The 26,930-nt window shown below is 47.4% G+C and overlaps 1 protein-coding gene across 1 annotated transcript; it reads right to left on the bottom strand.

Moving 5' to 3' along the window:
* Window positions 1-26,186, bottom strand: LOC123129494 (putative serpin-Z12). Its single transcript, XM_044549641.1, has 2 exons — window positions 25,407-26,186; window positions 1-798 (listed from the first exon to the last, which is right to left on the bottom strand). Exons 1-2 carry the CDS (start codon window positions 26,184-26,186, stop codon window positions 1-3), a joined length of 1,578 nt encoding a protein of 525 aa, XP_044405576.1.
* Window positions 26,187-26,930: the final 744 nt, after the last annotated feature.

Consider the following 26,930-nt stretch of genomic DNA (forward strand, 5'->3'; position numbering starts at 1 on the left):
TCACCCGTCCAGAGGATTCACCACGTGCCCAAGAAAGAGAGCCACGCCGGTCCTCTCCTCGACGATGGCGAACAGGAACGGCCGGTCCGCCACGAAATCCACGGGAGGCCGCGCGCTTGCGCACTGCGACAAGCACACGGCGGTGGCGGCCGCGGCCACGGTGCCCAGCTCGTCCACCTCGACGGTGGCATTGTGATACACCCCGGAGATGCGCAGCCCATTTCCGCCTGTCACCATGCCGGAGAAGTCGCCGCCTCCGAAAGCCCTGGCCACCCCGAGCTCCTGCATCTCCCGCGACGCCTCGAACTTGAACTCGAACCTGAACTTCGGGACCATGAACCGCCCGACCGGAACCTGGTCCGCCGGCGTGTGCCTCCTGATAAAGTCCGGCGTCGAGACGGCCTTGCCGTAGAGTCCGGCGAGCCCGAGGGCGGCGCTATGATCCGGGACGAGGAGGAGCATGTAGAATGACGCGGCTTGGTGGACGTGGTGGAAGCCGCCGCCGTTCTTGTAGGGAAGCTTGAGGGCCTTGAAGCCGGGAAAGGCGGCGACGTGCTGCTGAAACAGGCTCGTCGTCATGAACGGTGCGCGCACGGTGGTGCCGTCGGCGAGATGGAACGGCGCGGCGAAGGTCGCCGACGGGTCGAACGGCTGAGCCCACGTCCCTTTGAAGTAGAGCGCGTTGGCGAGAACGACCACCGTGGACGAGTCGACGGAGCGGGCGGGGAGGACCTCGTCGATGAGCTCTTTGGTTTCGTGTTTCACGAAGGTGTTCACCTGCTGCCTCGCCTTTTCCGGCTGCAAGAGAGTGTTCAAAAACGTTAGTCAGCAGTCAGCACGGGTTCTTTGATTAATGGGCATGCGTTCTACGCAAAAGTTTTAGCACACTTGCAAAAGCACATCGGGTTAACATAACTGAGAAAAGGTTATAGTTGAGGTACAAGGAAAATATAAAAATATGCTCAATCAACACATCAATTGTTTGACAGAATTTATATAACATCCAAAAATAAACCGAATTCTTTGATTACACAGTGCCATTAGAGTTCAAGTTTTGATGATTTCTTCAATGAAACTCGCAAAGAATTTATTGAAAACTCAGTGGGAAATTAGATAGCTCCATTGAATGATATAACGAAAATCCCAAATCGATGTCATGATAACATGATTTCCTTTTGCATGTCTACTGTGGGGGGTGGTGTTTTTCTTTTTCTTTAGAACCAAGACGCGAGATGCGTCTGACTTTAAATTAATAAGCCCACCAAAAACAGCGTCCAACATAAGGTTCGATAACAACATACCCACACAAGACCGAAATAAAGTATGTTACATGCAGACGGGCACCGGGCCAAAGGTACAAAATACATCTCACAAGGAAACTGAATGCCCAGCTCCACCAAGAAGAACGCAAACTCCAACAAAATATGCTCAGGTGTGCGAAGAGTCTTGACACGCAGAAAGTGTGTGTGTGTGTGGGGGGGGGGGGGGGTGTTTATACCCTTTAACCTTCACCTACGACTGGTAGTGTGAATATATTTGGAAAGTGGTTGGACATGGCTGCAGCTGCAGGGCACTGGTCCTTAGAGCGTAGGGTCACGTGCATGAAGACTTTTCGGTTGTCAACGATAAGGTTAAGCCGGCTCCAGTAAGGAAGCGGCAACAACGGCGCGTTGGCGGCTTGTTCTGACGACGGTAGTGGTCGCTCAACGGTCTAGTGACCTCGATGTAATTTTTATTATATTTGAAATGATTTGTACTTATGATGAACTTTTTCACAGCATAAATTGTTGTCATTTAAATTCCCTCCAAATATCTTTGTTAAGTGCCCTTAAAAACATCCTTTTATAAGTAAAAGACTACTTTGCCCCTAGTTTTACTTGTATTGCAAATCCCCTACGACTCGAGGAGTCCACATCGACATTGGTGCAAATCCGCCGACCCGGCATATAGGATGGTTGGGGGAACCATCACTGTCGCGTGGAGGATGACCAAGGAAGCTGCCAGAACATCAAGGATGGGGAGATCACATCCTTCCCCGACGCTAATGTATCCTGCTAGGATTCGTGCACCACTGTCACCTGGACAATAGAGAGACGTGGAAGAGGATGCATCGACTGGGTGGGAGAGAGGGAAGCAGGGGTCAAACAAAGATGAGGGGTGGAGAGGGGGAAGCAGGGGTCAAAGAAAGATGAGGGGGTGAGGGAGGTGGCGAGATGGGAAAGAGATGGAGAGGGAAGGGTTTAGGGTGAAATTATGTGAGATAGGGGGAGGGAATAGAGATATGAATGAAACTGGAGAGGGTTCGGTCGGATAATGATAAAAAGTAATCCAGTTTTCAAGTATATTTTTCGTTGCAAAGCGAGATGGTTGCAGATTCAAATATTGGATTATATGAATTCAGTCATGGTATGGTAATGGATTGGGCCAGAATAAAAAAGCAGATATACACCAACTTCATATATCAGGAATATAGACATGAAATGGACATACACCACATGCATAGATCAGAAGTGTAATGACATATTTATCCCTAACGTGTTTTGATGATTGATGACAATGCGTTTGCGGACTAATCGTGTGTCTTGAGTTTCCCATACGTTTCTTCGCTAGGCACAAGACGGTTTGGTGTCCCTCGAAGACTATTGAAGACGGTGTTTTTCTACGTTTCTTTTTGGTGGATTTGAGTCGTAGGAAAGCCGTACTATTAAGAGGGGGTCTGTGTCGGAAAGGTTCGGGTGGAATCATCACATACACGTTTCTTCCTTGTCCCCTCCTTTCCCCTGTACCTTGGAGCATCCTCCGTTTATATCTCTTCACCTTGTTCTGGCTGCTGTGTTGGCTTGCGGTAGTACTGCTCCCTGGTGAGTGGTAGTACCGTAGGCACCAGCGGTAGTACCATGCTGTGGCGTGGTAGTACCGCAGGTGCCCATGGTAGTACCGCTCCTCTGGAGCCATAGTGCCGTGACCCCCAGGCCAAGCACCGCTCCCTCGCAGTAGTAGGGGCGGATGTAATTTTTTACATCCGTGCTACCACGGTAGTACCGCATCCCTTGCGCGGTAGTACCGTGCGCGGTCTGGCTCAGCTGCCAGGCGGTAGTACCTCCCCTCTGCGGTAGTACTGTGTCGGATTTCTGCTACGTCTGTTTTCCAGCGGAAGTAGGCACAGATGTTCTGTTATCCTCGCTCTTCCCAGGCTTGGGGTTCCCTGCCTTGCGGTAGTACCGCGTCTGCAGAAGTACTGTCCTCAGCCCATGTGCTTAAGGTCTGCCCTTGCTACTGCTACTGTGGTAGTACCGCGGCTCCTCATGGTAGTACCGCGTGGCCCAGCGGTAGTACCGCTGTCCTGGGACGGTAGTACCGCTGGTCGCGGGCTGGTAGGTGGATAACGGTTGGATTTTCTTCCTTAGCTATATAAGGGGTGCCTTCTTCCTCGTGTTGACTACCTCTTCCAACCCTAAGCTCCATTGTTGGTCTAAGCTCCATTTTCGCCCGATCTCACTCCCTAGCCAATCAAACTTGTTGATTTGCTTGGGAGTGGTTGAGAAGGCCCTGATCTACACTTCCACCAAGATAAATTCGATTCCCCCCACTAATCCCTTGCGGATCTTGTTACTCTTGGGTGTTTGAGCACCCTAGACGGTTGAGGTCACCGCGAAGCCATAGTCCATTGTGGTGAAGCTTCGTGGTGTCGTTGGGAGCCTCTAATTGAGTTGTGGAGATTGCCCCAACCTTGTTTATAAAGGTTCGGTCGCCGCCTCCAAGGGCACCAATAGTGGAATCACGGCATCTCGCATTGTGTGAGGGCGTGAGGAGAATACGGTGGCCCTAGTGGCTTCTTGGGGAGCATTGTGCCTCCACACCGCTCCAATGGATACGTACTTCCCCTCAAAGGGAAGAAAATTCGGTAACACATCCTCGTCTCCACCGGCTCCACTCTTGGTTATCTCGTGCCTTTACTTGTGCAAGCTTATTTGTGTTATATCTCTTGCTTGCTTGTGTTCCTATCTTTGTTGCATCATATAGGTTGCTCACCTAGTTGCATATCTAGACAACCTACTTTGATGCAAAGTTTAAATTGTTAAAGAAAAGCTAAAAAATGTTAGTTGCCTATTCACCCTCCCCCCTTTAGTCAACCATATCGATCCTTCCAATTGGTATCAGAGCCTCGTTTCTTTATTAAGGACTTTACCGTCCGAAGAGTATGGTTGATACCGTAGACGGTGTGGAGGAACACTCCGGTGTTAATCCGATCTCGTCTACGGGCGATGGGGGAACCTCGGTCTCTCATGAGGAGTTCAATGTGGCCTTGGAGACACTGAAAACCTCCATTATGACCGAGGTTGAAAGCATGTTTACTAAATTCCTTGAAGGGCTTAAACTATCCACCGCACCGTTGAAAGTGGGTGATCCCACCGACAAGGTGACGGATGCTATCTCCGACAAGGGGGAAGCTAGTAGTGAAAAGGATCCTTCTTCTAGTGGTAAAAATGGCACCGACATCTTTGCGCACGTGGAACCACCACTTGTTTATGGTGGACCGGTTCCTTCCACTCATTTGAATCATGCTAGTCCTCCCCCTAAGATTGTGAAATATGAGGACTTTGATTCTTGGGTTTACCACTTTAAGCGTCATTTAAATCATGTGAACACTAATCTTTGGAGAATCATTGAAGAAGGTTTCCATCCACATGATCCAAGCAACTTCACTCCCCGAGAAGCCGCGGATAATCAATTCAATGAGAATGCTCTCTTCATCATTCAAGATGCAATTTCACCCAAAGATCTACCTCATCTTCGGCCCTTCGCCTTGGCCAAAGACGCATGGCTTTGTGTTGTCTCACTCTACCGGGGAAGCGCAAGCATTCAACGCTCCAACTATGAAGTGGTACAAGATGAAGCCGATGAGTTTGCAATGAAATAAGATGAATTGTGAGCTTTATCGGAGAGTAACCAAACTCGCGGTCTCACTCCGAGATTACGGGAGCAAGGACACGGATGACAATTGGATCAAGCACAAATTCCTCAAGGCAATGATGCCTTACCACAAGGCCATGTCCTCCGTCATTCGTCAAAGGCCAGACTTCCACACTTTGACCTCAAGCGAAGTGTTGGATGAGTTTGTGGCCGTGAACATCTTGGACAAGACCGCCGACAATGCGGTGCTTCGTTCTCAAAGGGCAAAGAAGCCCAACCTTGCATTGAAGGCCAAGGTTTGCATTGAAGAAGAAGAAGAGGAAGAAGAGGAAAGCAACCCCGAAGATACAAAGTATGCATATCATGAACACATGGCACTTGCTTCAAGGCAATTTTGGAGCAAGAAAAACTCAAGGCCAAACTTTAACAAAAACAACTCAAGTGGCACGAAGAGCAAGCAACGTGTAAGGACTTGCTACAATTGTGGCAATGTGAATTTTGTTGCGGAGTGCCCGTATGAGAAGAGGGAATACAATGGTGGCAAGCTCATCCGAAAGGACAAGGCCAAGTCGTTCCCCAACAAGAGCACTTTCACCAAGAAGACTCCTCCCAAGGCATTGGTGGTACAAGAAGAGTACAATGAGGATGATGATGATGATGAAGATGGTGAGTCGGTTGCCATGGCCTCAGTTGCCATTGCGACGACTCCACGGGTGTCTCTCTTCGACTCACCCAATGAGAGCATCACCGCCAAGTGCCTCATGGCTAAAGCCACCAACAAGGTAACCCCTAACATCAAAACTACCATCATTAATCATCCTTCTTCGACAGATAGCATTGATGAACATGAGGGAGCTAATGTGGAGGTGAATGAGTTTGAGGCCTTTATGGGCAAACTCAAGGGTAAATCCAAGAAGCACTTTGTTGCTCTCTTGGAACAACTTGGTGAAGCCAATGACATGATCGAGGCTCACGAAGATACCATCTCTAAGATGGAAGGACATATTCGTGACTATGACGATGAGATCTCAAATCTTTCCAATGCTCTTGAGGAAGAGCGTGGTCTTCGTTTGGCTCTTGAGGAGTCACACAACGTTGATCATGCTAAGTTAAAGAAAGATTTTGATCATGTTCTCATTGTTTCTCGTGTCCTAAACTCCGAGAAGGCCGAACTTGAGGTTGATCTTGCTAGACTCAAAGAGGAGTTTGATCTACTTGACAAGGCTCACAAGGTCTTGAAGGGTGCTCATGCTAGCCTCAAAGAGTCTCATGATCAACTTCAAGTAAAGCTAACCAAGGAAAAAGCCACTTTTCCTTGTATGATGTTAATTGATAATGCAAATGCTACTAACTCGTGTTGTGAGCATGTGCATCTTGTTGAGGAGAACGCTAAGCTAAAGGTGCAACTTGAGAAAGGTCTTGCGTCTTGCATATAAGGCGAGAAGAACCTCAATGACCTCTTAACCAACCAAAAGGGAGTTGTGGCCAAGGAAGGGATTGGGTACATGCCCAAGTCCAAGAACAAGAAGAAGAATGACAAGGCCAAACGACCTCCTCCTCTCATGCAAACCTTTGTGAAGGAGGGTGAGGGTGCTACTAAGGAGAAGGAGAAAAACTCCATGAGGGGTATTGGTGCCAAGAAGGGAAACGCTCCCCTTCTCAACAAAGTCGGGGACTTTAACCCTTCTTACGTGTTGTGCCGCGCTAGTGATGGGCATGTTTATGCCAAATTTGTTGGTTCTCCTTATGAGTACATTGAATGGTCTATTTGGGTTCCTAAGACCCTTGTTACTAACATCAAAGGACCCATTACAAAATGGGTACCTAAAACCAAGCATTGATCTCTTGTAGGTGTTTGCTTCCGGTGGGGGGTCATGGTTGCTCGATCGTGGAGCTACTAAGCATATGACCGGAAGCAAGGACTTGGTGGTGGACGTGCAAAAGATTCCATCCATGCCCACCAATGTTGAGTGGGGTGATGCCTCGTCTTCTAAGGTATTGGGACTCGGCAAAGTTGTCATTTCTCATGATCTTACGATCGAGAAGGTCATGCTTGTTGAGTCCCTTGCATACAATTTACTTTCCGTTCGTCAACTAGCACTCATGGGCTTTGCCACTTTCTTTGATATTGATTCCCTGGCCCTATTGTGGAGCAAGACTCTTAAAGTAGCCTTTGTTGGGCATGTCAAGAACGGTCTATATGTGATTAACTTTTCGGAGCGACCCACTAAGACCGTGACATGCCTAATGGCTAAAGTTGATGTGGGATGGCTTTGGCATCGCCGTTTAGCCCATGTCAATATGAGATCTTTGCAAAGTCTTCTCAAGGGGGACCATGTCCGTGGACTAACGAATGTTAGTTTTGCTAAAGATCGTGCTTGCAGTGCTTGTATCGAAGGAAAGCTACATGAGAAGGCTCACCCTCCCACGACTATCATTTACTCAAAGAGGCCTTTGGAGCTCCTTCACTTGGATCTCTTTGGGCCTCCATCCTTTGATAGTCTTGGGGGTAGAAGTATTGCTTGGTGATTGTGGATGACTACTCAAGATACACTTGGGTGTATTTCTTCAAGAGGAAGAGCGAGACCCAACAAACCGTCATTGACTTTGCAAATGAAGCACAACGTCAACACAATGCAAAGATCTTGACAATAAGAAGTGACAACGGCACCGAGTTCAAGAACTACAACTTGGATGAGTTTCTTAGTGATGAGGGGATCAAGCATCAATATTCCGCACCTTACACCCCTCAACAAAACGGTGTTGCGGAGAGGAAGAACCGGACGTTGATGGATGCGGCAAGGACCATGATGGCGGAGTTCAAGTCTCCATACAACTTTTGGGCCGAAGCCATCAACACCGCGTGTCATGCATCCAATCGGCTCTACCTCCGCAAGGGCTTGAACAAGACTCCATATGAGATACTCACCGGTAACAAGCCCAACCTTAAGTACTTTCGGGTGTTCGGGTGTAAGTGTTTCATTCTCAAGAAGGTGTTCAGTTATCTAAATTTGAGGCTAGAGCTTATGAGGGCATATTTGTTGGTTATGCTACAAACTCTCATGCTTACCGCGTCCTCAACAAATCCATGGGACTTATTGAGGAGACGTGTAACGTGGAGTTTGATGAGAATAACGGCTCCCAAGTGGAGCAAAGTGGCACTTGTGATGTAGGTGATGAAATTCCTCCTCAAGCCATAAGAAGAATGGGTGTTGGTTTCATCCTACCCATTGAGGAACCCCTTGTGGCCGAAGGAGAAGGACAATACTCCACTCAAGTGGAGCCATCACCAACCCAAGGCCCACACGCTTCCGAAGAACAACGTGAAGGCCCTCATCCTCAAGAACAAGACCAAGGGCAAGATTATGCTCAAGACGGTGTTGACACACCAAGTGATGCCCAAGGTCAAGTTCTCTCCTCCGAGCGAGTTCAAGATCAAGAACAAGCTCAAGACGTCGCTCAAGATGATCAAGTGACCGCTCCTCAACTCACCACTGAGGAGGAATTGGAGCGTCGTGCCGCCAAGGTTGCTTCCAAGCTCTCCACCAAGGATCATCTCATGACAAATGTGCTTGGAAGCTTAAGAAAGGGGGTAAGCACTCGTAGACAATTAGCAAACTATTGTGAACATCACGCGTTTGTCTCTTGTGTTGAGCCCCAAAAGGTCTATGAGGCGCTCGAAGATCCGGATTGGCTCAATGCCATGCATGAAGAAATCAACAACTTCGAGTGCAACAACGTGTGGAGATTGGTGCCAAGGCCGACGGTGAACCACAATGTCATTGGAACCAAGTGGATATTTAAGAACAAGCAAGATGCGCATGGTATTATCATTCGTAACAAGGCTCGCTTGGTAGCACAAGGCTACTCCCAAGTCGAGGGTATCGACTACGGTGAAACCTTTGCTCCCGTTGCTCGTCTTGAATCCATTCGCATGTTGATTTCATATGCTTCTCATCATAACTTTAAGTTACAACAAATGGATGTGAAGAGTGCTTTTCTTAATGGTCCTATTAATGAATTGGTTTATGTCAAGCAACCCCGTGGGTTCGAGGATCCCTACTTTCCCGATCATGTGTATCAACTCGATAAGGCACTCTATGGCCTTAAACAAGCCCCACATGCGTGGTATGACCACCTTACCGAGTTGTTACAAGACCGTGGTTTTGAAGTTGGGCTAATCGACCCCACTCTTTTTACTAAGAAGGTCAAAGGGGAGTTGTTTGTGTGCCAATTATATGTTGATGATATTATCTTTGGCTCCCCTAACAAAGCTTTCAATGAGGAATTTGCCGCTCTCATGACCTCAAAGTTCGAGATGTCTTCCATGGGAGAGTTGAAGTTCTTTCTAGGGTTCGAAGTGAAGCAAAGAAGAGAAGGAATCTTCATCAACCAAGCCAAATACACTCAAGACATGCTCAAGAGATTCAAGCTAAGTGATGTCAAGCCAGCTTCCACTCCAATGCCTACGAAGTGCCAACTTGACATAGATCCCAATGGTAAAGCGGTGGATCAAAAGGTATATCGCTCCATGATTGGCTCCTTGCTTTACCTTTGTGCATCTAGACCGGATATCATGTTGAGTGTGGGAATTTGTGCACGGTTTCAAGCCGCACCTAAGGAAAGCCAATTTGTGGCGGTCAAGCGAATCTTTCGATATTTGGCTCATACCCCAAACTTTGGCTTATGGTACCCAAGAGGAGCAAACTTCAAGCTTGTAGGGTATTCGGATTCCGATTGGGCGGGAGACAAAGTGGATAGGAAGTCCACTTCCGGAGGGTGCCAATTCCTTGGTTGCTCTTTGGTAAGTTGGTCTTCCAAAAAGCAAAGTTGTGTGTCTCTCTCGTCCACCGAAGCGGAGTATGTAGCGGCCGGTAGTTGTTGTGCACAACTCTTATGGATGAGGCAAACTTTAAAGGATTACGGTGTCATTTGTGACAAAGTGCTTCTTTGGTGTGACAATGAAAATGCCATCAAGATTTCTCTCAACCCGGTGCAACACTTCAAGACGAAGCATATTGATATTTGGTATCACTTCATCTGGGATCACATTAGGTGAGGGGAGATCAAGCTCAACTACGTCAACACTCATGATAACCGTGAAAATATTTTCACGAAGCCGTTGGATGAAGCAAGATTTCGCGAGTTAAGACATGAGCTAAATATCATTGATTCGAGCAATGTTGCTTGAACCCTTACACACCCCACCATACTCAACTTGTTGTCTTGTTCAGATGTAGGCATGGACATAGGGGGAGTGTTGTTCTCTCAATGAACTCTCCCTCCCCCCATTATGCATAAATTGATCAAGTCTTTCACATTAGCCATGTTTGATGGTACTTGTGCTTCAAAGACGAGTTTTGGTCATGTGCCCAAGGATAATTCTTCACGGTGCCATACCAATTGACCCAAACATAGGTGGCTCCGGGCACCGCCCTCTCTTTGGAGAGGTTGTGTCTCGTGGTCGTCTCTTGTTGTCTTTTTGCCCCTTCTCCTCCTCGTGTTTGAGCTTGTTGGGTGGTTTGGTGTTCGTTTGAAGTTTCCGTGCGAAGACCTCTCTTTATCTTGTGTTGGAAATGTGCTTCTTCTTGAGCTCACGGTACTACCGCGACCTGCCACGGTACTTGTTGGAAATATGCCCTAGAGGCAATAATAAATTGGTTATTATTATATTTCCTTGTTCATGATAATCGTTTATTATCCATGCTAGAATTGTATTGATAGGAAACTCAGATACATGTGTGGATACATAGACAACACCATGTCCCTAGTAAGCCTCTAGTTGACTAGCTCGTTGATCAATAGATGGTTACGGTTTCCTAACCATGGACATTGGATGTCGTTGATAACGGGATCACATCATTAGGAGAATGATGTGATGGACAAGACCCAATCCTAAGCCTAGCACAAAGATCGTGTAGTTCGTTCGCTAAAGCTTTTCTAATGTCAAGTATCATTTCCTTAGACCATGAGATTGTGCAACTCCCGGATACCGTAGGAGTGCTTTGGGTGTGCCAAACGTCACAACGTAACTGGGTGGCTATAAAGGTACACTACAGGTATCTCCGAAAGTGTCTGTTGGGTTGGCACGAATCGAGACTGGGATTTGTCACTCCGTGTAAACGGAGAGGTATCTCTGGGCCCACTCAGTAAGACATCATCATAGTGTGCACAATGTGATTAAGGAGTTGATCACGGGATGATGTGTTACGGAACGAGTAAAGAGACTTGCCGGTAACGAGATTGAACAAGGTATCGGGATACCGACGATTGAATCTCGGGCAAGTATCGTACCGCTAGACAAAGGGAACTGTATACGGGATTGATTAAGTCCTTGACATCGTGGTTCATCCGATGAGATCATCGTGGAACATGTGGGAGCCAACATGGGTATCCAGATCCCGCTGTTGGTTATTGACCGGAGAACATCTCGGTCATGTCTGCATGTCTCCCGAACCCGTAGGGTCTACACACTTAAGGTTCGGTGACGCTAGGGTTATAGAGATATTAGTATGCGGTAACCCCAAAGTTGTTCGGAGTCCTGGATGAGACCCCGGACGTCACGAGGAGTTTCGGAATGGTTCGGAGGTAAAGAATTATATATAGGAAGTGCTATTTCGGCCATCGGGACAAGTTTCGGGGTCACCGGTATTGTATCGGGACCACCGGAAGGGTCCCGGGGGTCCACCGGGTGGGGCCACCTGCCCCGGGGGGCCACATGGGCCGTAGGGGGTGCGCCTTGGCCTACATGGGCCAAGGGCACCAGCCCCTAGAGTCCCATGCGCCAAAGGGACAAGAGGAGGGGAGAGTCCTAAAGGGGGAAGGCACCTCCGAGGTGCCTTGGGGAGGATGGACTCCTCCCCCCCTTGGCCGCACCCTTCCTTGGAGGAAGGGGCAAGGCTGCGCCCTCCCCCTCTCCCTTGGCCCTATATATAGTGGGGGGAAGGGAGGGCAACCATACCTAAGCCCTGGCGCCTCCCTCTCCTTCCCATGACACATCTCCCTCCTGCCACAGCGCTTGGCGAAGCCCTGTTGGAATCCCACTACATCCACCACCACGCCGTCGTGCTGCTGGATCTCCGTCAACCTCTCCTCCCCCCTTGCTGGATCAAGAAGGAGGAGACGTCACTGCTCCGTACGTGTGTTGAACGCGGAGGTGCCGTCCGTTCGGCGCTAGGATCATCGGTGATTTGGATCACGACGAGTACGACTCCATCAACCCCGTTCTCTTGAACGCTTCCGCGCGCGATCTACAAGGGTATGTAGATCCACTCCTCCCTCGTTGCTAGATGACTCCATAGATAGATCTTGGTGACACGTAGGAAAATTTTGAATTTATGCTACGTTCCCCAACAGTGGCATCATGAGCTAGGTCTATGCGTAGTTTCTATGCACGAGTAGAACACAAAGTAGTTGTGGGCATTGATTTTGTTCAATATGCTTGTCATTACTAGTCTTATCTTGATTCGGCGGCATCGTGGGATGAAGCGGCCTGGACCGACCTTACACGTACTCTTACGTGAGACTGATTCCACCGACTGACATGCACTAGTTGCATAAGGTGGCTAGCGGGTGTCTGTCTCTCCCACTTTAGTCGGATCGGATTCGATGAAAAGGGTCCTTATGAAGGGTAAATAGCAATTGGCATATCACGTTGTGGTTTTTGCGTAGGTAAGAAACGTTCTTGCTAGAAACCCATAGCAGCCACGTAAAACATGCAAACAACAATTAGAGGACGTCTAACTTGTTTTTGCAGGGTATGCTATGTGATGTGATATGGCCAAAGGATGTGATGAATGATATATGTGATGTATGAGATTGATCATGTTCTTGTAATAGGAATCACGACTTGCATGTCGATGAGTATGACAACCGGCAGGAGCCATAGGAGTTGTCTTTATTTATTTATGACCTGCGTGTCAACTTAAACGTCATGTAATTACTTTACTTTATTGCTAACCGTTAGCTGTAGAAGTAGAAGTAATAGTTGGCGAGACAACTTCATGAAGACACGATGATGGAGATCATGGTGTCATGCCGGTGACGATGATGATCATGGAGCCCCGAAGATGGAGATCAAGAGGAGCAAAGTGATGATGGCCATATCATGTCACTATTATTTGATTGCATGTGATGTTTATCATGTTTTTGCATCTTGTTTACTTAGAACGATGGTAGTAAATAAGACGATCCCTCATAATAATTTCAAGAAGGTGTTCCCCCTAACTGTGCACTGTTGCAAAAGTTCGTCGTTTCGAAGCACCACGTGATGATCGGGTGTGATAGATTCTTACGTTCACATACAACGGGTGTAAGACAGATTTACACACGCGAAACACTTAGGTTGACTTGACGAGCCTAGCATGTACAGACATGGCCTCGGAACACACAAGACCGAAAGGTCGAGCATGAGTCGTATGGTAGGTACGATCAACATGAAGATGTTCACCGATGTTGACTAGTCCGTCTCACGTGATGATCGGACACGGCCTAGTTGACTCGGATCATGTAATCACTTAGATGACTAGAGGGTTGTCTATCTGAGTGGGAGTTCATAAGATGAACTTAATTATCATGAACATAGTCAAAAGATCTTCGCAAATTATGTCGTAGCTCGTGCTTCAGTTCTACTGTTTAGATATGTTCCTAGAGAAAATTTAGTTGAAAGTTGATAGTAGTGATTTTGCGGACTAGGTCCGTAAACTGAGGTTTGTCCTCATTGCTTCATAGAAGGCTTATGTCCTTAATGCACCGCTCAGTGTGCTGAACCTCGAACATTGTCTGTGGATGTTGTGAACATCTGACATACACATTTTGATAACTATATGATAGTTCAGTTAAACGGTTTAGAGTTGAGGCACTGAAGACGTTTTTGAAATGTCGCGAAACATATGAGATGTTTCGAGGGCTGAAATTGGGATTTCAGTCTCGTGCCCACGTTAAGAGGTATAAGACCTCCGACGATTTTCTTAGCCTGCAAACTAAGGGAGAAAAGCTCAATTGTTGAGCTTGTGCTCAGATTGTCTGAGTACAACAATCATTTGAATCGAGTGGGAGTTGATCTTCCAGATAAGATAGTGATGTTTCTCCGAAGTAATTACCACCAAGCTGCTAGAGCTTCGTGATGAACTATAATATATCAGGGACATATATGATGATCCTTGAGATATTCGCGATGTTTGACACCAAAGTAGAAATCAAGAAGGAGCATCAATTGTTGATGGTTGGTGAAACCACTAGTTTCAAGAAGGGCAAGGGCAAGAAGGGATACTTCATGAAACGGCAAATCAGCTGCTGCTCTAGTGAAAAAACCCAAGGTTGAACCCAAACCCGAGACTAAGTGCTTCTGTAATAAGGGGAACAGCCACTGGAGCAGAATTACCCTAGATACTTGGTAGATGAGAAGGCTGGCAAGGTCGATAGAAGTATATTGGATATACATTGTGTTGATGTGTACTTTATGCACCAGGGTATTAGATACCGGTTCGGTTGCTAAGTGTTAGTAACTCGAAATAAAAGCTACGGAATAAACGGAGACTAGCTAAAGGTGAGCTGACGATATGTGTTGGAAGTGTTTCCAATGTTGATATGATCAAGCATCGCACGCTCCCTCTACCATCGAGATTGGTGTTTGCGTTGAGCATAGACATGATTGGATTATGTCTATCGCAATACGGTTATTCATTTAAGGAGAATAATGGTTACTCTGTTTATTTGAATAATACCTTCAATGGTCTTGCACCTAAAATGAATGGTTCATTGAATCTCGATCATAGTGATACACATGTTCATGCCAAAAGATAGTAATGATAGTAACACACAAATGTGGCACTGCAATTTGAGTCATATTGGTATAAAACGCATGAAGAAGCTCCATGTTGATGGATCTTTGGGCTCACTCGTTTTTAAAAGTTTGAGACATGCGAACCATGTCTATTGGTGTATATGCATGGAGAAACTCCATGCAAATGGACCGTTTGGACTCACTTGATTTTGAATCACTTGAGACATGCAAATCATACCACATGGGCAAGATGACTGAAAGCCTCGGTTTCAGTAAAATGGAACTAGAAAGCAACTTGTTGGAAGTAATACATTTTGATGTGTGCAATCCAATGAGTGCTGAGGCATGTAGTGGATATCGTTATGTTCTTACTTCACAGATAATTTGAGTAGATGTTGAGTATATTTACTTGATGAATCACGAGTCTGAATTATTGAAAGGTTCAAGTAATTTCAGGGTGAAGTTGAAAGATCGTCGTGACAAGAGGATAAAATATCTATGATATGATCATAGAGATGAATATCTGAATTACGAGTTTGGCACAGAATTAAGACATTGTGGAAATTGTTTCACAACTAATACAGCCTGGAACACCATAGTGTGATGGTGTGTCCGAACATCATAACTGCACCCTATTGGATATGATGCATACCATGATGTATCTTATCGAATTACCACGATAGTTTATGGGTTAGGCATTAGAGACAACCACATTCACTTTAAATAGGGCACCACGTAATTCCGATAAGATGACACCGTATGAACTATGGTTTAGAGAAACCTAAGCTATCATTTCTTAGAAGTTTGGGACTACGACACTTATGTGAAAAAGTTTCAGGCTGATAAGCTCGAACCCGAAGCTGACAAATGCATCTTCATAGAAAACCAAAAATAGTTGGGTATACCTCCTGTCTCAGATCCGAAAGCAATAAGGGATTGTTTCTAGAATCGGGTCCTTTCTCGAGGAAAAGTTTCTCTCAAAAGAATTGAGTGGGAGGATGGTGGAGACTTGATGAGGTTATTGAACCGTCACTTCAACTAGTGTATAGCAGGGCACAAAGAGTTGTTCCTGTGGCACCTACACCAATTGAAGTGGAAGCTTATGATTTTGATCAGGAGACTTCAGATCAAGTCACTACCAAACCTCGTGGGATGACAAGGATGCGTACTACTTCAGAGTGGTACGTAATCCTGTCTTGGAAGTCATGTTGCTAGACAACAATGAACCTACGAGCTATGGAGAAGCGGTGGTGGGCCTGGATTCCGATAAATGGCTCGAGGCCATATAATCCGAGAGAGGATCCATATATGAAAACAAAGTGTAGACTTTGGAAGAACTACTTGATGGTCGTAAGGCTGTTAGGTACAGATGGATTTTAAAAGGAAGACGGACAATGATGGTAAATGTCAGCATTAAGAAAGCTCGACTTGTCGTTAAGATGTTTTCCGACAAGTTCAAGGAGTTGACTACGATGAGACTTTCTCACTCGTAGCGATGCTAAGAGTCTGTTGGAATTATATTAGCAGGTACTGCATTATTTATGAAATCTTGCAGATAGGATGTCAAAATATTGTTTCCTCATGATTTTCTTGAGGAAAGGTTGTATGTGATACAACCAGAAGGTTTTAACAATCCTGAAAGATGCTAACAAGTATGCAAAGCTCTAGCAATCCTTCTAAGGACTGGAGTAAGCATCTCGGAGTTGGAATATACGCTTTGATGATGATCAAAGGTTTTGGGTTTATACAAAGTTTATGAGAAACTTGTATTTCCAAAGAAGTGAGTGGGAGCACTATAGAATTTTTGATGAGTATATGTTGTTGACATATTATGGATCAGAAATGATGTAGAATTTCTGAAAAGCATATAGGGTTATTTGGAAAGTGTTTTTCAATGGAAAGCCTGGATTAAGCTACTTGAACATTGAGCATCAAGATCTATAAGGATAGATCAAAACGCTTAATGGTACTTTCAAATGAGCACATACCTTGACATGATCTTGAAGGTGTTCAAGATGGATCAGTCAAAGAAGGAGTTCTTGCCTGAGTTGTAAGGTATGAAGTTAAGACTTAAAGCTCGACCGCGACAGAATAGAAAGAAAGGACGAAGGTCGTCCCCTATGCTTAAGACGTAGGCTCTACAGTATGCTATGCTGTGTACCGCACCTGAAGTGTGCCTTGCCATGAGTCAGTCAAGGGGTACAAGAGTGATCCAAGAATGCATCACAGGACAGCGGTCAAAGTTATCCTTAGTAACTAGTGGACTAAGGAATTTTCTCAATTATGGAGGTGGTAAAAGGGTTCGTCGTAAAGGGTTACGCCGATGCAAACTTTGACACTAATCCAAATTATTCTGAGTAGTAGACTGGATTCGTATAGTAGAACAATTATTTGGAATAGCTCCAAATATAGCATAGTAGCTGCATCTAGGAGATGACATAGAGATTTGCGAAGTACATACGGATCTGAATGTTGCAGACCCGTTGACTAAAACCTCTCTCACAAGCAACATGATCAAACCCAGAACTCATTGAGCATTAATCACATAGTGATGTGAACTAGATTATTGACTCTAGTAAACTCTTTGGATGTTGGTCACATGGCGATGTGACCTGTGAGTGTCAATCACATGGCGATGTGAACTAGATTATTGACTCTAGTGCAAGTGGGAGACTGTTGGAAATATGCCCTAGAGGCAATAATAAATTGGTTATTATTATATTTCCTTGTTCATGATAATCGTTTATTATCCATGCTAGAATTGTATTGATAGGAAACTCAGATACATGTGTGGATACATAGACAACACCATGTCCCTAGTATGCCTCTAGTTGACTAGCTCGTTGATCAATAGATGGTTACGGTTTCCTAACCATGGACATTGGATGTCGTTGATAACGGGATCACATCATTAGGAGAATGATGTGATGGACAAGACCCAATCCTAAGCCAAGCACAAAGATCGTGTAGTTCGTTCGCTAAAGCTTTTCTAATGTCAAGTATCATTTCCTTAGACCATGAGATTGTGCAACTCCCGAATACCGTAGGAGTGCTTTGGGTGTGCCAAACGTCACAACGTAACTGGGTGGCTATAAAGGTACACTACAGGTATCTCCGAAAGTGTCTGTTGGGTTGGCACGAATCGAGACTGGGATTTGTCACTCCGTGTAAACGGAGAGGTATCTCTGGGCCCACTCGGTAGGACATCATCATAGTGTGCACAATGTGATTAAGGAGTTGATCACGGGATGATGTGTTACGAAACGAGTAAAGAGACTTGCCGGTAACGAGATTGAACAAGGTATCGGGATACCGACGATCGAATCTCGGGCAAGTATCGTACCGCTAGACAAAGGGAATTGCATACGGGATTGATTAAGTCCTTGACATCGTGGTTCATCCGATGACATCATCATGGAACATGTGGGAGCCAACATGGGTATCCAGATCCCGCTGTTGGTTATTGACCGGAGAACGTCTCGGTCATGTCTGCATGTCTCCCGAACCCGTAGGGTCTACACACTTAAGGTTCGGTGACGCTAGGGTTATAGAGATATTAGTATGCGGTAACCCAAAAGTTGTTCGGAGTCCCGGATGAGATCCCGGACGTCATGAGGAGTTCCGGAATGGTCCGGAGGTAAAGAATTATATATAGGAAGTGCTATTTCGGCCATCGGGACAAGTTTCGGGGTCACCGGTATTGTATCGGGACCACCGGAAGGGTCCCGGGGGTCCACCGGGTGGGGCCACCTGCCCCGGGGGGCCACATGGGCCATAGGGGGTGCGCCTTGGCCTACATGGGCCAAGGGCACCAGCCCCTAGAGGCCCATGCGCCAAAGGGACAAGAGGAGGGGAGAGTCCTAAAGGGGGAAGGCACCTCCGAGGTGCCTTGGGGAGGATGGACTCCTCCCCCCCTTGGCTGCACCCTTCCTTGGAGGAAGGGGCAAGGCTGCACCCTCCCCCTCTCCCTTGGCCCTATATATAGTGGGGGGAAGGGAGGGCAACCATACCTAAGCCCTGGCGCCTCCCTCTCCTTCCCATGACACATCTCCCTCCTGCCACAGCGCTTGGCGAAGCCCTGTTGGAATCCCGCTACATCCACCACCACGCCGTCGTGCTGCTGGATCTCCATCAACCTCTCCTCCCCCCTTGCTGGATCAAGAAGGAGGAGACGTCGCTGCTCCGTACGTGTGTTGAACGCGGAGGTGCCGTCCGTTCGGCGCTAGGATCATCGGTGATTTGGATCACGACGAGTACGACTCCATCAACCCCGTTCTCTTGAACGCTTCCGCGCGCGATCTACAAGGGTATGTAGATCCACTCCTCCCTCATTGCTAGATGACTCCATAGATAGATCTTGGTGACACGTAGGAAAATTTTGAATTTATGCTACGTTCCCCAACAGTACTACCGTGCGTGGAGTGTACGGTACTACCGGCCCAGTGCGGTACTACCGCCTGAGGGAGCGGTACTACCGCTTTGGTGCGGTCCTTCCGCCCAAGCGGTACTACCGCGATGATACGCGGTACTACCGCACTGTCGGAGGCGCGTTAGGATAAGAACGGGAACGGGGGGTTCTAACTTCCCCATACCCATTCATCCGTTTCCTCCACTTCGTCTCTCTCTCTCACTCAAGAACGGGGCCGGAGTCCCTCGCTGGATCTTCGTCTCCGGCTGCTCTCTTTGGATTTCGAACGGTGGGATCGTTCCCCACCACTTCCTCTTGCCATGGACCAAGGTTTTTCCCCAAATCCCTCTCTTTCTTGTTGGTTCTTTTGTCTCTAGGTTTTTGGGAGATACTTGTGTTCTTGAGATTTTAGGCCAAATCTTTGCAAGAGAAGGTTGTAGGAGAGTAGTGTTGCGTAGATGTTTTACTTGATATAGTGTCTCGTGGTAGATGTGATCAACCGTAGTTCTGCCGTGGTTTCGCGCGTCTTCTCAGATTCAAAAGTAGGCTCGGATCTGACGCAGTGTGGTACTACCGTGCCTGTGACGCGACACTACCGCTCATCCGGTACTATCGCTAGTTTGGTGCGGTACTACCGCACATTCTGCGGCACTAAGGTCTTACTACCGCTCCAAGCCATGGTAGTACCGCGTGAGGACACAGTACTACCGCGACTAGGAGCGGTACTAAAATTTTAGTACCGCATGACCAGGCAGCACTACCGTTGTTGTCTCATTTCCTTGTGGCATTTATCCCGTATAATTTCTACTTGTTTCCCTTGCTTTGCCGTGGTCTTTGCATTGATTCTTCTCGCTCTTTGTGTGTGCTTTCTCTTGTGTCTTAGGCGGTGGCTCTCGCCGTTCCAATCCCAGTCGTGACACTGGCTCCAAGCGACTGCGCAATCCTCAAGATGAAGCACCAGAGGGCTCCAGTGCTCCCAAGCGCAATGTCAAGACCACCGCCAGCAAGCAAAAGGAACCTGCTAAGGGCATGGACGAGATTCCCCTCAATGAGTACGTCGAACGCCGGAAGATCAACCCTTATGTGAATCCTCGTGCTATCCTTAGAGGCACTGAGTTGTTTTGGACCAAGCAGCAGGCTCTCATTTATCTGGATGTGATCAAGAACAAGCAGAATACCTTCGTGGATGTCAAGTGGATAGACATGAATCACATGAGGAAGGACAAGTTTCGGGAGTATTTTGGAGAAGCTCTGGATTTCGTGGAGCAGTTCGCTATTGAGCCTGTGATCTCCTTCCACCTTGACTATGACCCTGAGATTATCTGTCAGTTCTTTGCCTTAGTTTACTTTCACCCCGGGGATGAGCGGAGGATGACCTGGATGACCAATGGCCATCAGTTGTCTGCTACCTGGAAGGAGTTCATGGGTCTGCTCCACGTTCCTGATGACGGGCTTCACACACCTGTTGGTGTTCGCCCCCACGCCAACTCTGAGTCTGCTAACAAGAACTTGCTTCAGCCGTACTATGTTGAGAAGGTGCTTCCCAGTGGCAAGTCAACTTGGGTGCTGAACTCTTTTCTGGATATCATGCATCGCATCTTCCGCAACACTCTGTTCCCTCGCATTGGCGACAAGGACAAGGTTCATTCCTATCTGGTGGACATGATGCTCCTGTGCACGGAAGCACGTTCGTCTTAGACTCAGCCACTTGATGTCTCACACATCATGTGGTGTGAGCTTCGGTTTGCGATGTACACCCGCAAGGTACCTATCTATGGACCGTACCTGTTTCTGTTGATCTCCACGACTTGGGATAAGATGTACCCTAGTGATGAGTTCCTTGCTCCAGACTGGATTTGGCATGAGTCCATCAGTCTCCGTGTCAAGCCCAACTGGGCCAACACTACTACTCATGCTGAGGCATCTGCTGCTAGGAGGGCTGTTGGTGAGGAGGAGGCTGGTGCAGAGGATGTTGTTGAGGACCGTGCTGCTAGGTCTTCCCCGCCTTCCTCTAAGCCGTCGTGGGCCAAGAAGTTGAAGGACAAGATGAAGACTCTCTTCTGCATGCAGGCGAAGGGGCAGTACAGGACTCATGTGGCATCCAAGGAGAGTCGCCGCCGCGACAAGAAGGTCATGAGGCTCTTTGGAGAGGATGTCTCTGGCGGTTCTGAGGATGCCATCACGCCAGAGGCTGCATGGATGGCGAAGCAAGGTTTCAAGTGGACTAGCTCTAAGGAGGACATCGAGGAGACCGTCCCCGCCGCCGAGTCTGACGAGGAGCACGAGGAGCAGTGGGATGATTTCTCTGCCTGAGCCACCCCTTGTGTGTAGCTGTCCTCTCTGCCTTTTTGGCGTCTCGATGCCAAAGGGGGAGAGAGTGTAGGGATTTGCGTGTTTGCGAGTCGTGTGTCGTGTTCGGTGTGTTTGCTTTGTCGTTTGGACCTCGTTTGCCTTTGTTTGGTTTGTGTCTTTGAGGCTTATCCTTCATATGGTGTAAGACATATGCACTCTATTCTATCTTAGTGAACTTATGTTTGTGCTATCTTGTCTAGTGTTAGCCTTACTATTGCAAGATATGCCTTGTCTCTATAATATAGGGGGAGCTTTGATACTAGTATGTGTGTCATGCAGTCCAAAGCACCCATCTAGTTGGCACACATCTAGGGGGAGCCCGTCTATATTCTAGAGAGAAGGGGTTTGCGTTTGCTTAATATTATTTCCCTTGTGCAAATCTCGTATTGTCATCAATCCACCAAAAAGGGAGAGATTGTAAGGACATCTTTATCCCTAAGGTGTTTTGGTGATTGATGACAATGCGTTTGCGGACTAATCGTGTGTTTTGACTTTCCCAGACGTTTCTTCGCTAGGCACAAGACGGTTTGGTGTCCCTCAAAGACTATTGAAGACGGCGTTTTTCTATGTTTCTTTTTGGTGGATTTGAGTCGTAGGAAAGTCGTACTATTAAGAGGGGGTCTGCGTCGGAAAGGTTTGGGTGGAATCATCACGTACACGTTTCTTCTTTGTCCCCTCCTTTCCCCTACACCTTGGAGCATCCTCCGTTTATATCTCTTCACCTTGTTCTGGCTACTGTGTTGGCTTGCGGTAGTACTGCTCCCTAGTGAGCGGTAGTACCGTAGGCACCAGCGGTAGTACCGTGCTGTGGCGCGGTAGTACCGCAGGTGCCCACGGTAGTACCGCTCCTTTGGAGCCATAGTGTCGTGACCCCCAGGCCAAGTACCGCTCCCTCGTGGTAGTAGGGGCGGATGTAATTTTTTACATCCGCGCTACCACGGTAGTACAACATCCCTTGCGCGGTAGTACCGTGCGCGGTCTGGCTCAGCTGCCAGGCGGTAGTACCGCCCCTCTGCGGTAGTACTGTGTCGGATTTCTGCTACGTCCGTTTTCCAGCGGAAGTAGGCACGGATGTTCTGTTATCCTCGCTCTTCCTAGGCTTGGGGTTCCCTGCCTTGCGGTAGTACCGCAAGGGGGAGCGATAGTACCGCGTCTGCGGAAGTACCGTCCTCAGCCCATGTGCTTAAGGTCTACCCTAGCTACTGCTGCTGCTGCGGTAGTACCGCGGCTCCTCACGGTAGTACCGCGTGGCCCAGCGGTAGTACCGCTGTCCTGGGACGGTAGTACCGCTGGTCGCGGGCTGGTAGGTGGATAACGGTTGGATTTTCTTCCTTAGCTATATAAGGGGTGTCTTCTTCCTCGTGTTGACTACCTCTTCCAACCCTAAGCTCCATTGTTGCTCTAAGTTCCATTTTCGCCTGATCTCACTCCCTAGCCAATCAAACTTGTTGATTTTCTTGGGAGTGGTTGAGAAGGCCCCGATCTACACTTCCACCAAGATAAATTCAATTCCCCCCACTAATCCCTTGCGGATCTTGTTACTCTTGGGTGTTTGAGCACCCTAGACGGTTGAGGTCACCGCGGAGCCATAGTCCATTGTGGTGAAGCTTCATGGTGTCTTTGGGAGCCTCCAATTGAGTTGTTGAGATTGCCCCAACCTTGTTTATAAAGGTTCGGTCGCCGCCTCCAAGGGCACCAATAGTGGAATCACGACATCTCGCATTGTGTGAGGGTGTGAGGAGAATACGATGGCCCTAGTGACTTGTTGGGGAGCATTGTGCCTCCACACCGCTCCAACGGAGATGTACTTCCCCTTAAAGGGAAGGAACTTCGGTAACACATCCTCGTCTCCACCGGCTCCACTCCTGGTTATCTCGTGCCTTTACTTGTGCAAGCTTATTTGTGTTATATCTCTTGCTTGCTTGTGTTCCTATCTTTTTTGCATCATATAGGTTGCTCACCTAGTTGCATATCTAGACAACCTACTTTGATGCAAAGTTTAAATTGTTAAAGAAAAGGTAAAAATTGTTAGTTGCCTATTCACCCCCCCCTCTAGTCAACCATATTGATCCTTTCAAGAAGTATTCATGTTCCAAGCTAAAATTACACATATATAACAATGAGAATACATATACACTTTAAACGCACATAAAACACTACAAGGTACTAGTAAAGTAATCAAAATAAACCAGTAAAATCATATGTCTCATCTCATAGAGAAATATGGCATTACTGTACTGCTAGTTTAAACAAAAATTTACCAAGAAATTAGATACCCATATTTAAAAGTTTCAATCCACATATTATCATATATCATTATGTATTACCAATGCCATATGTCACAAAGATCTTTCCATATCCTATAACCCCCCCTTTCGAAAATGATTTTTGTTGTAGTTTATCATCACCACTCACCCTTAATAGAGGGCACATGAATGCTTTGGTTTTTAATGGTTGCAGGGGTTAAGAGAGGCTAGTGGGCATTAGGAGCTTTAGCCTCATGAGCCATTGTTATCACAGGAAGTTTGATTTAAAATTGTCGCTTGTGATTTCATCTTATCTCCGGCGGGCTATAAAAAAGGCATGTCTATGATGGTAGAGTGTCAGTGATTTGCGTCCGTTAATTACGTAAATTTTGAAAATATCCATCACCAGCGGACTTTCGTGGACGTTTTTGCTTGCCCTTCACTATTGTGCTAGTATGGATCTAATTTTGAAAGAGACAATTGTAATTTCACTACTCCTATTACTCTCTCACTCATTCACTCACTTGCTCCCCCCCCCCCCCACACAAACCTGCTTTCTGCTGCATTTTTTTTAAATTTCAAACAATAGTGATAATCATCATAAGAAACTTAGTATTTCAAATTGACCTTTTGGCAAATTAATTTCCTTTAAGAAATACACGTGCATGTTCTAAAATTTGAACAAAAGCAGTTTTGTAGGTATGTTGCAATCATACAATAGAAACTTGCTTTTCACCAAAAAAGTATAACAAATGCTTGGCTTATGGGATTATTAGAGAAGTCATGCCACTGCAGTCAAGGCTCTAAAAGCCAGTGATTACCTCGATCTCTACCGCGTCAACAACTACAAACTGTTGTAGATGGACTCATGGACACATACGGCTGTCGGAGACAACACTGACTAGGATGGCGTGGAGGCACTGGCAGTTCATGGTGTTCATACATTCCAACTCTCTAAGGGGATGATCATGTGGAGGACGAGTACATGCTCCTTGACTCCATCAACATCAACCAACACTCCTCTCCGGGTCCTATGCGAGACCCCCGACGGCATGCACCAGTAGGAACACACAATCGCATTCGAGGAAGTTGAATCAGATCGCCGTGTCGTGTGGGGATTGTGATCGGCCCTGGGCGGGTTAGTCTTTGGATATGGACTGAACTTGTCAACTCATATTAGAGATGGTTGATTAGTCTGACTTGCCATTATGGTTACGTAATTGTGATGCTTAGGGATTCGTGCAAAAAGACTTTTCGAAAAGCATAGATGCGCATCACTAGTTGTATATGTCTTACACAATGTACTCCTTACTCCCAAGGGTGAACCTATGATCTAATCTAAACGTTAGTGGTTGGACCTAACGGCAATGACGCTTACGAGTCATTCCTTGGGACATCACTGTTGGAGGGCTTTCTCGCGGTCAAAGAAAGGTGGTTAATGTTTATGTTTGTTATCTAAGGGATCCTTTGCTATGACATTTGGTGCAATGTCTTTTCTTTTTCTTTCTCTATATGTGTAATAGTTTTTTTTTGAGACACATATGTGTAATAGTTTGGTTGTTGCTTTCTTAATATATGGATGGGCTTTGACTTGATTCTTCTACACAGGCTTGGCCCATTTGATATCAATTTAATACTAATATTTTTATTAAAATATTATACTCCGCTTTGAGCTGTTCGGTAGGCGTACACAGCAAGTTACCTCTGACCGGAAGTCAACGGATTCCGCGACGGCGGCGTAGACAGCGCCGGCGACCTCCACGAACTCCGGCCTGAGTGCCCGCCCATGGGCGACCCAGACGCCGCACGCGAAGGACGTCTGCTCGAGACCACGGAGCATGCCCACCAGTCTGATCGCCGGGTCGCCGTGCAGCGCGGCGAGCGACGACCCAGCTGGCCCCACCAGGAAATCCAGCAGCTCCCGCTGCGTCTCGCCCTTGGCGCCAGCGGCCACCAGCGCGAGCGCCGCGTGGAGCGACAGCGGCGAGACGATGAAGTTGCGCCCCCCGCCGGCCGCCGTGCTCCCGACGCTCGCTGCCATGCGCAGGCAGCCTGCATTAGTCACCGTGTTCCCGACGCCCGCCCCTGCCGTGCAGCCGGAGTAGACGTCATGGGTTCTTCCGGTCTCACGTGGGATCATCGCGGTGGGGCGCACAGCCGCGGCCCAGGACGGGAAGCTAGGACGCGGCGGAGCAAACGTGGGCGGCCAGGGCGCGGTGAACCTGCTGGCGGCGTCGGCGGGGCGGTGATGGTGAGGAGGGTGGCAGGCTTCGGTGTTATCGGTTGGTTGTTGGCGCGTGTTGGAGGTGGCAGCAGTCTGGAACGAGGCGAGATGTCTCGCGACGGCGGCCGCAGGGAACATCTGGGGAGCCTGGCTACCGGCGAAGTGCGGCGGAGCGGGAAGGGTTCCGGGGTGCTCATCGTGGGGTCGACCACGGCGAGGTGGGGAGCCGTGCGAGCCGGTCGGGCGCCAGGAGCTCATCGTCCGTGGCTACTAGGTAGGTAATGGGGGCAGCCTTGTGTACGAGTGAACGAGTGTGCGATATGCGATGGTACCTTGATAGTTTTTCAAACTTTGGTACTTTTTTTTTTGGTTTTTTTTTTTGCGAGGGACCTTTTCTTTTTTGTTGACACAATATAGATGCAAACACTCATACATACACACATACATTCACTCATATGAACGCACACACGCATACCCTATCCCTATGAGCATTTTTGAGAGACTGAGACGACAACTATCTTGAGATTGACGAAGTCACCACAGACACCTTTATAGTCGATGAAAACGTCTTCTTTCACTGAACGCACATCACCGAAAAATCTGAAATAAATACAGAAAAATGCGAGCACCAATGTCAATGTCAAGTTTAGAACTTGAACTCTGATGGGCTGGGAATACCACCGTCCTCTTAGTTCACAAAAACGATGGTACCTTTGATAGTTGTTAGTATCATCACCATCGTTCACGTCATTAGAAAAGAAATTCATTTTGCTAATGGGCATGTGCCTAGTGTTTTTCCACGCCTGTCAATTTTCACTTTGCACGAGGCCAAAGGTGGGGATGACGTAAGGAGCGACGATGGCGAGGGTCGACCACTCTAAGGGCGAGCCAAGACCTCACTAAAGCCAGGGGCAACACAGCGAGCATCAACGTCCCAGATGGAGGTGAGGAAGAAACTTAAGGGGAGGGGTGCAGGGGTCGCCGGGGTTCTTGCAGATTGGC

The sequence above is a fragment of the Triticum aestivum genome, chromosome 6A (genome assembly GCF_018294505.1).
Source record: "Triticum aestivum cultivar Chinese Spring chromosome 6A, IWGSC CS RefSeq v2.1, whole genome shotgun sequence".
NCBI lineage: Eukaryota > Viridiplantae > Streptophyta > Magnoliopsida > Poales > Poaceae > Triticum > Triticum aestivum.

Bases quoted from the DNA above. Each gene is read 5' to 3' on its own strand.
- LOC123129494 (XM_044549641.1), bottom strand. From the start codon at position 26,186: ATGAGCTCCTGGCGCCCGACCGGCTCGCACGGCTCCCCACCTCGCCGT. The intron at 799-25,406 runs GTAACTTGCTGT...ACTCTCTTGCAG, and splicing joins CCGTTGACTTCCGGTCAGAG to CCGGAAAAGGCGAGGCAGCA.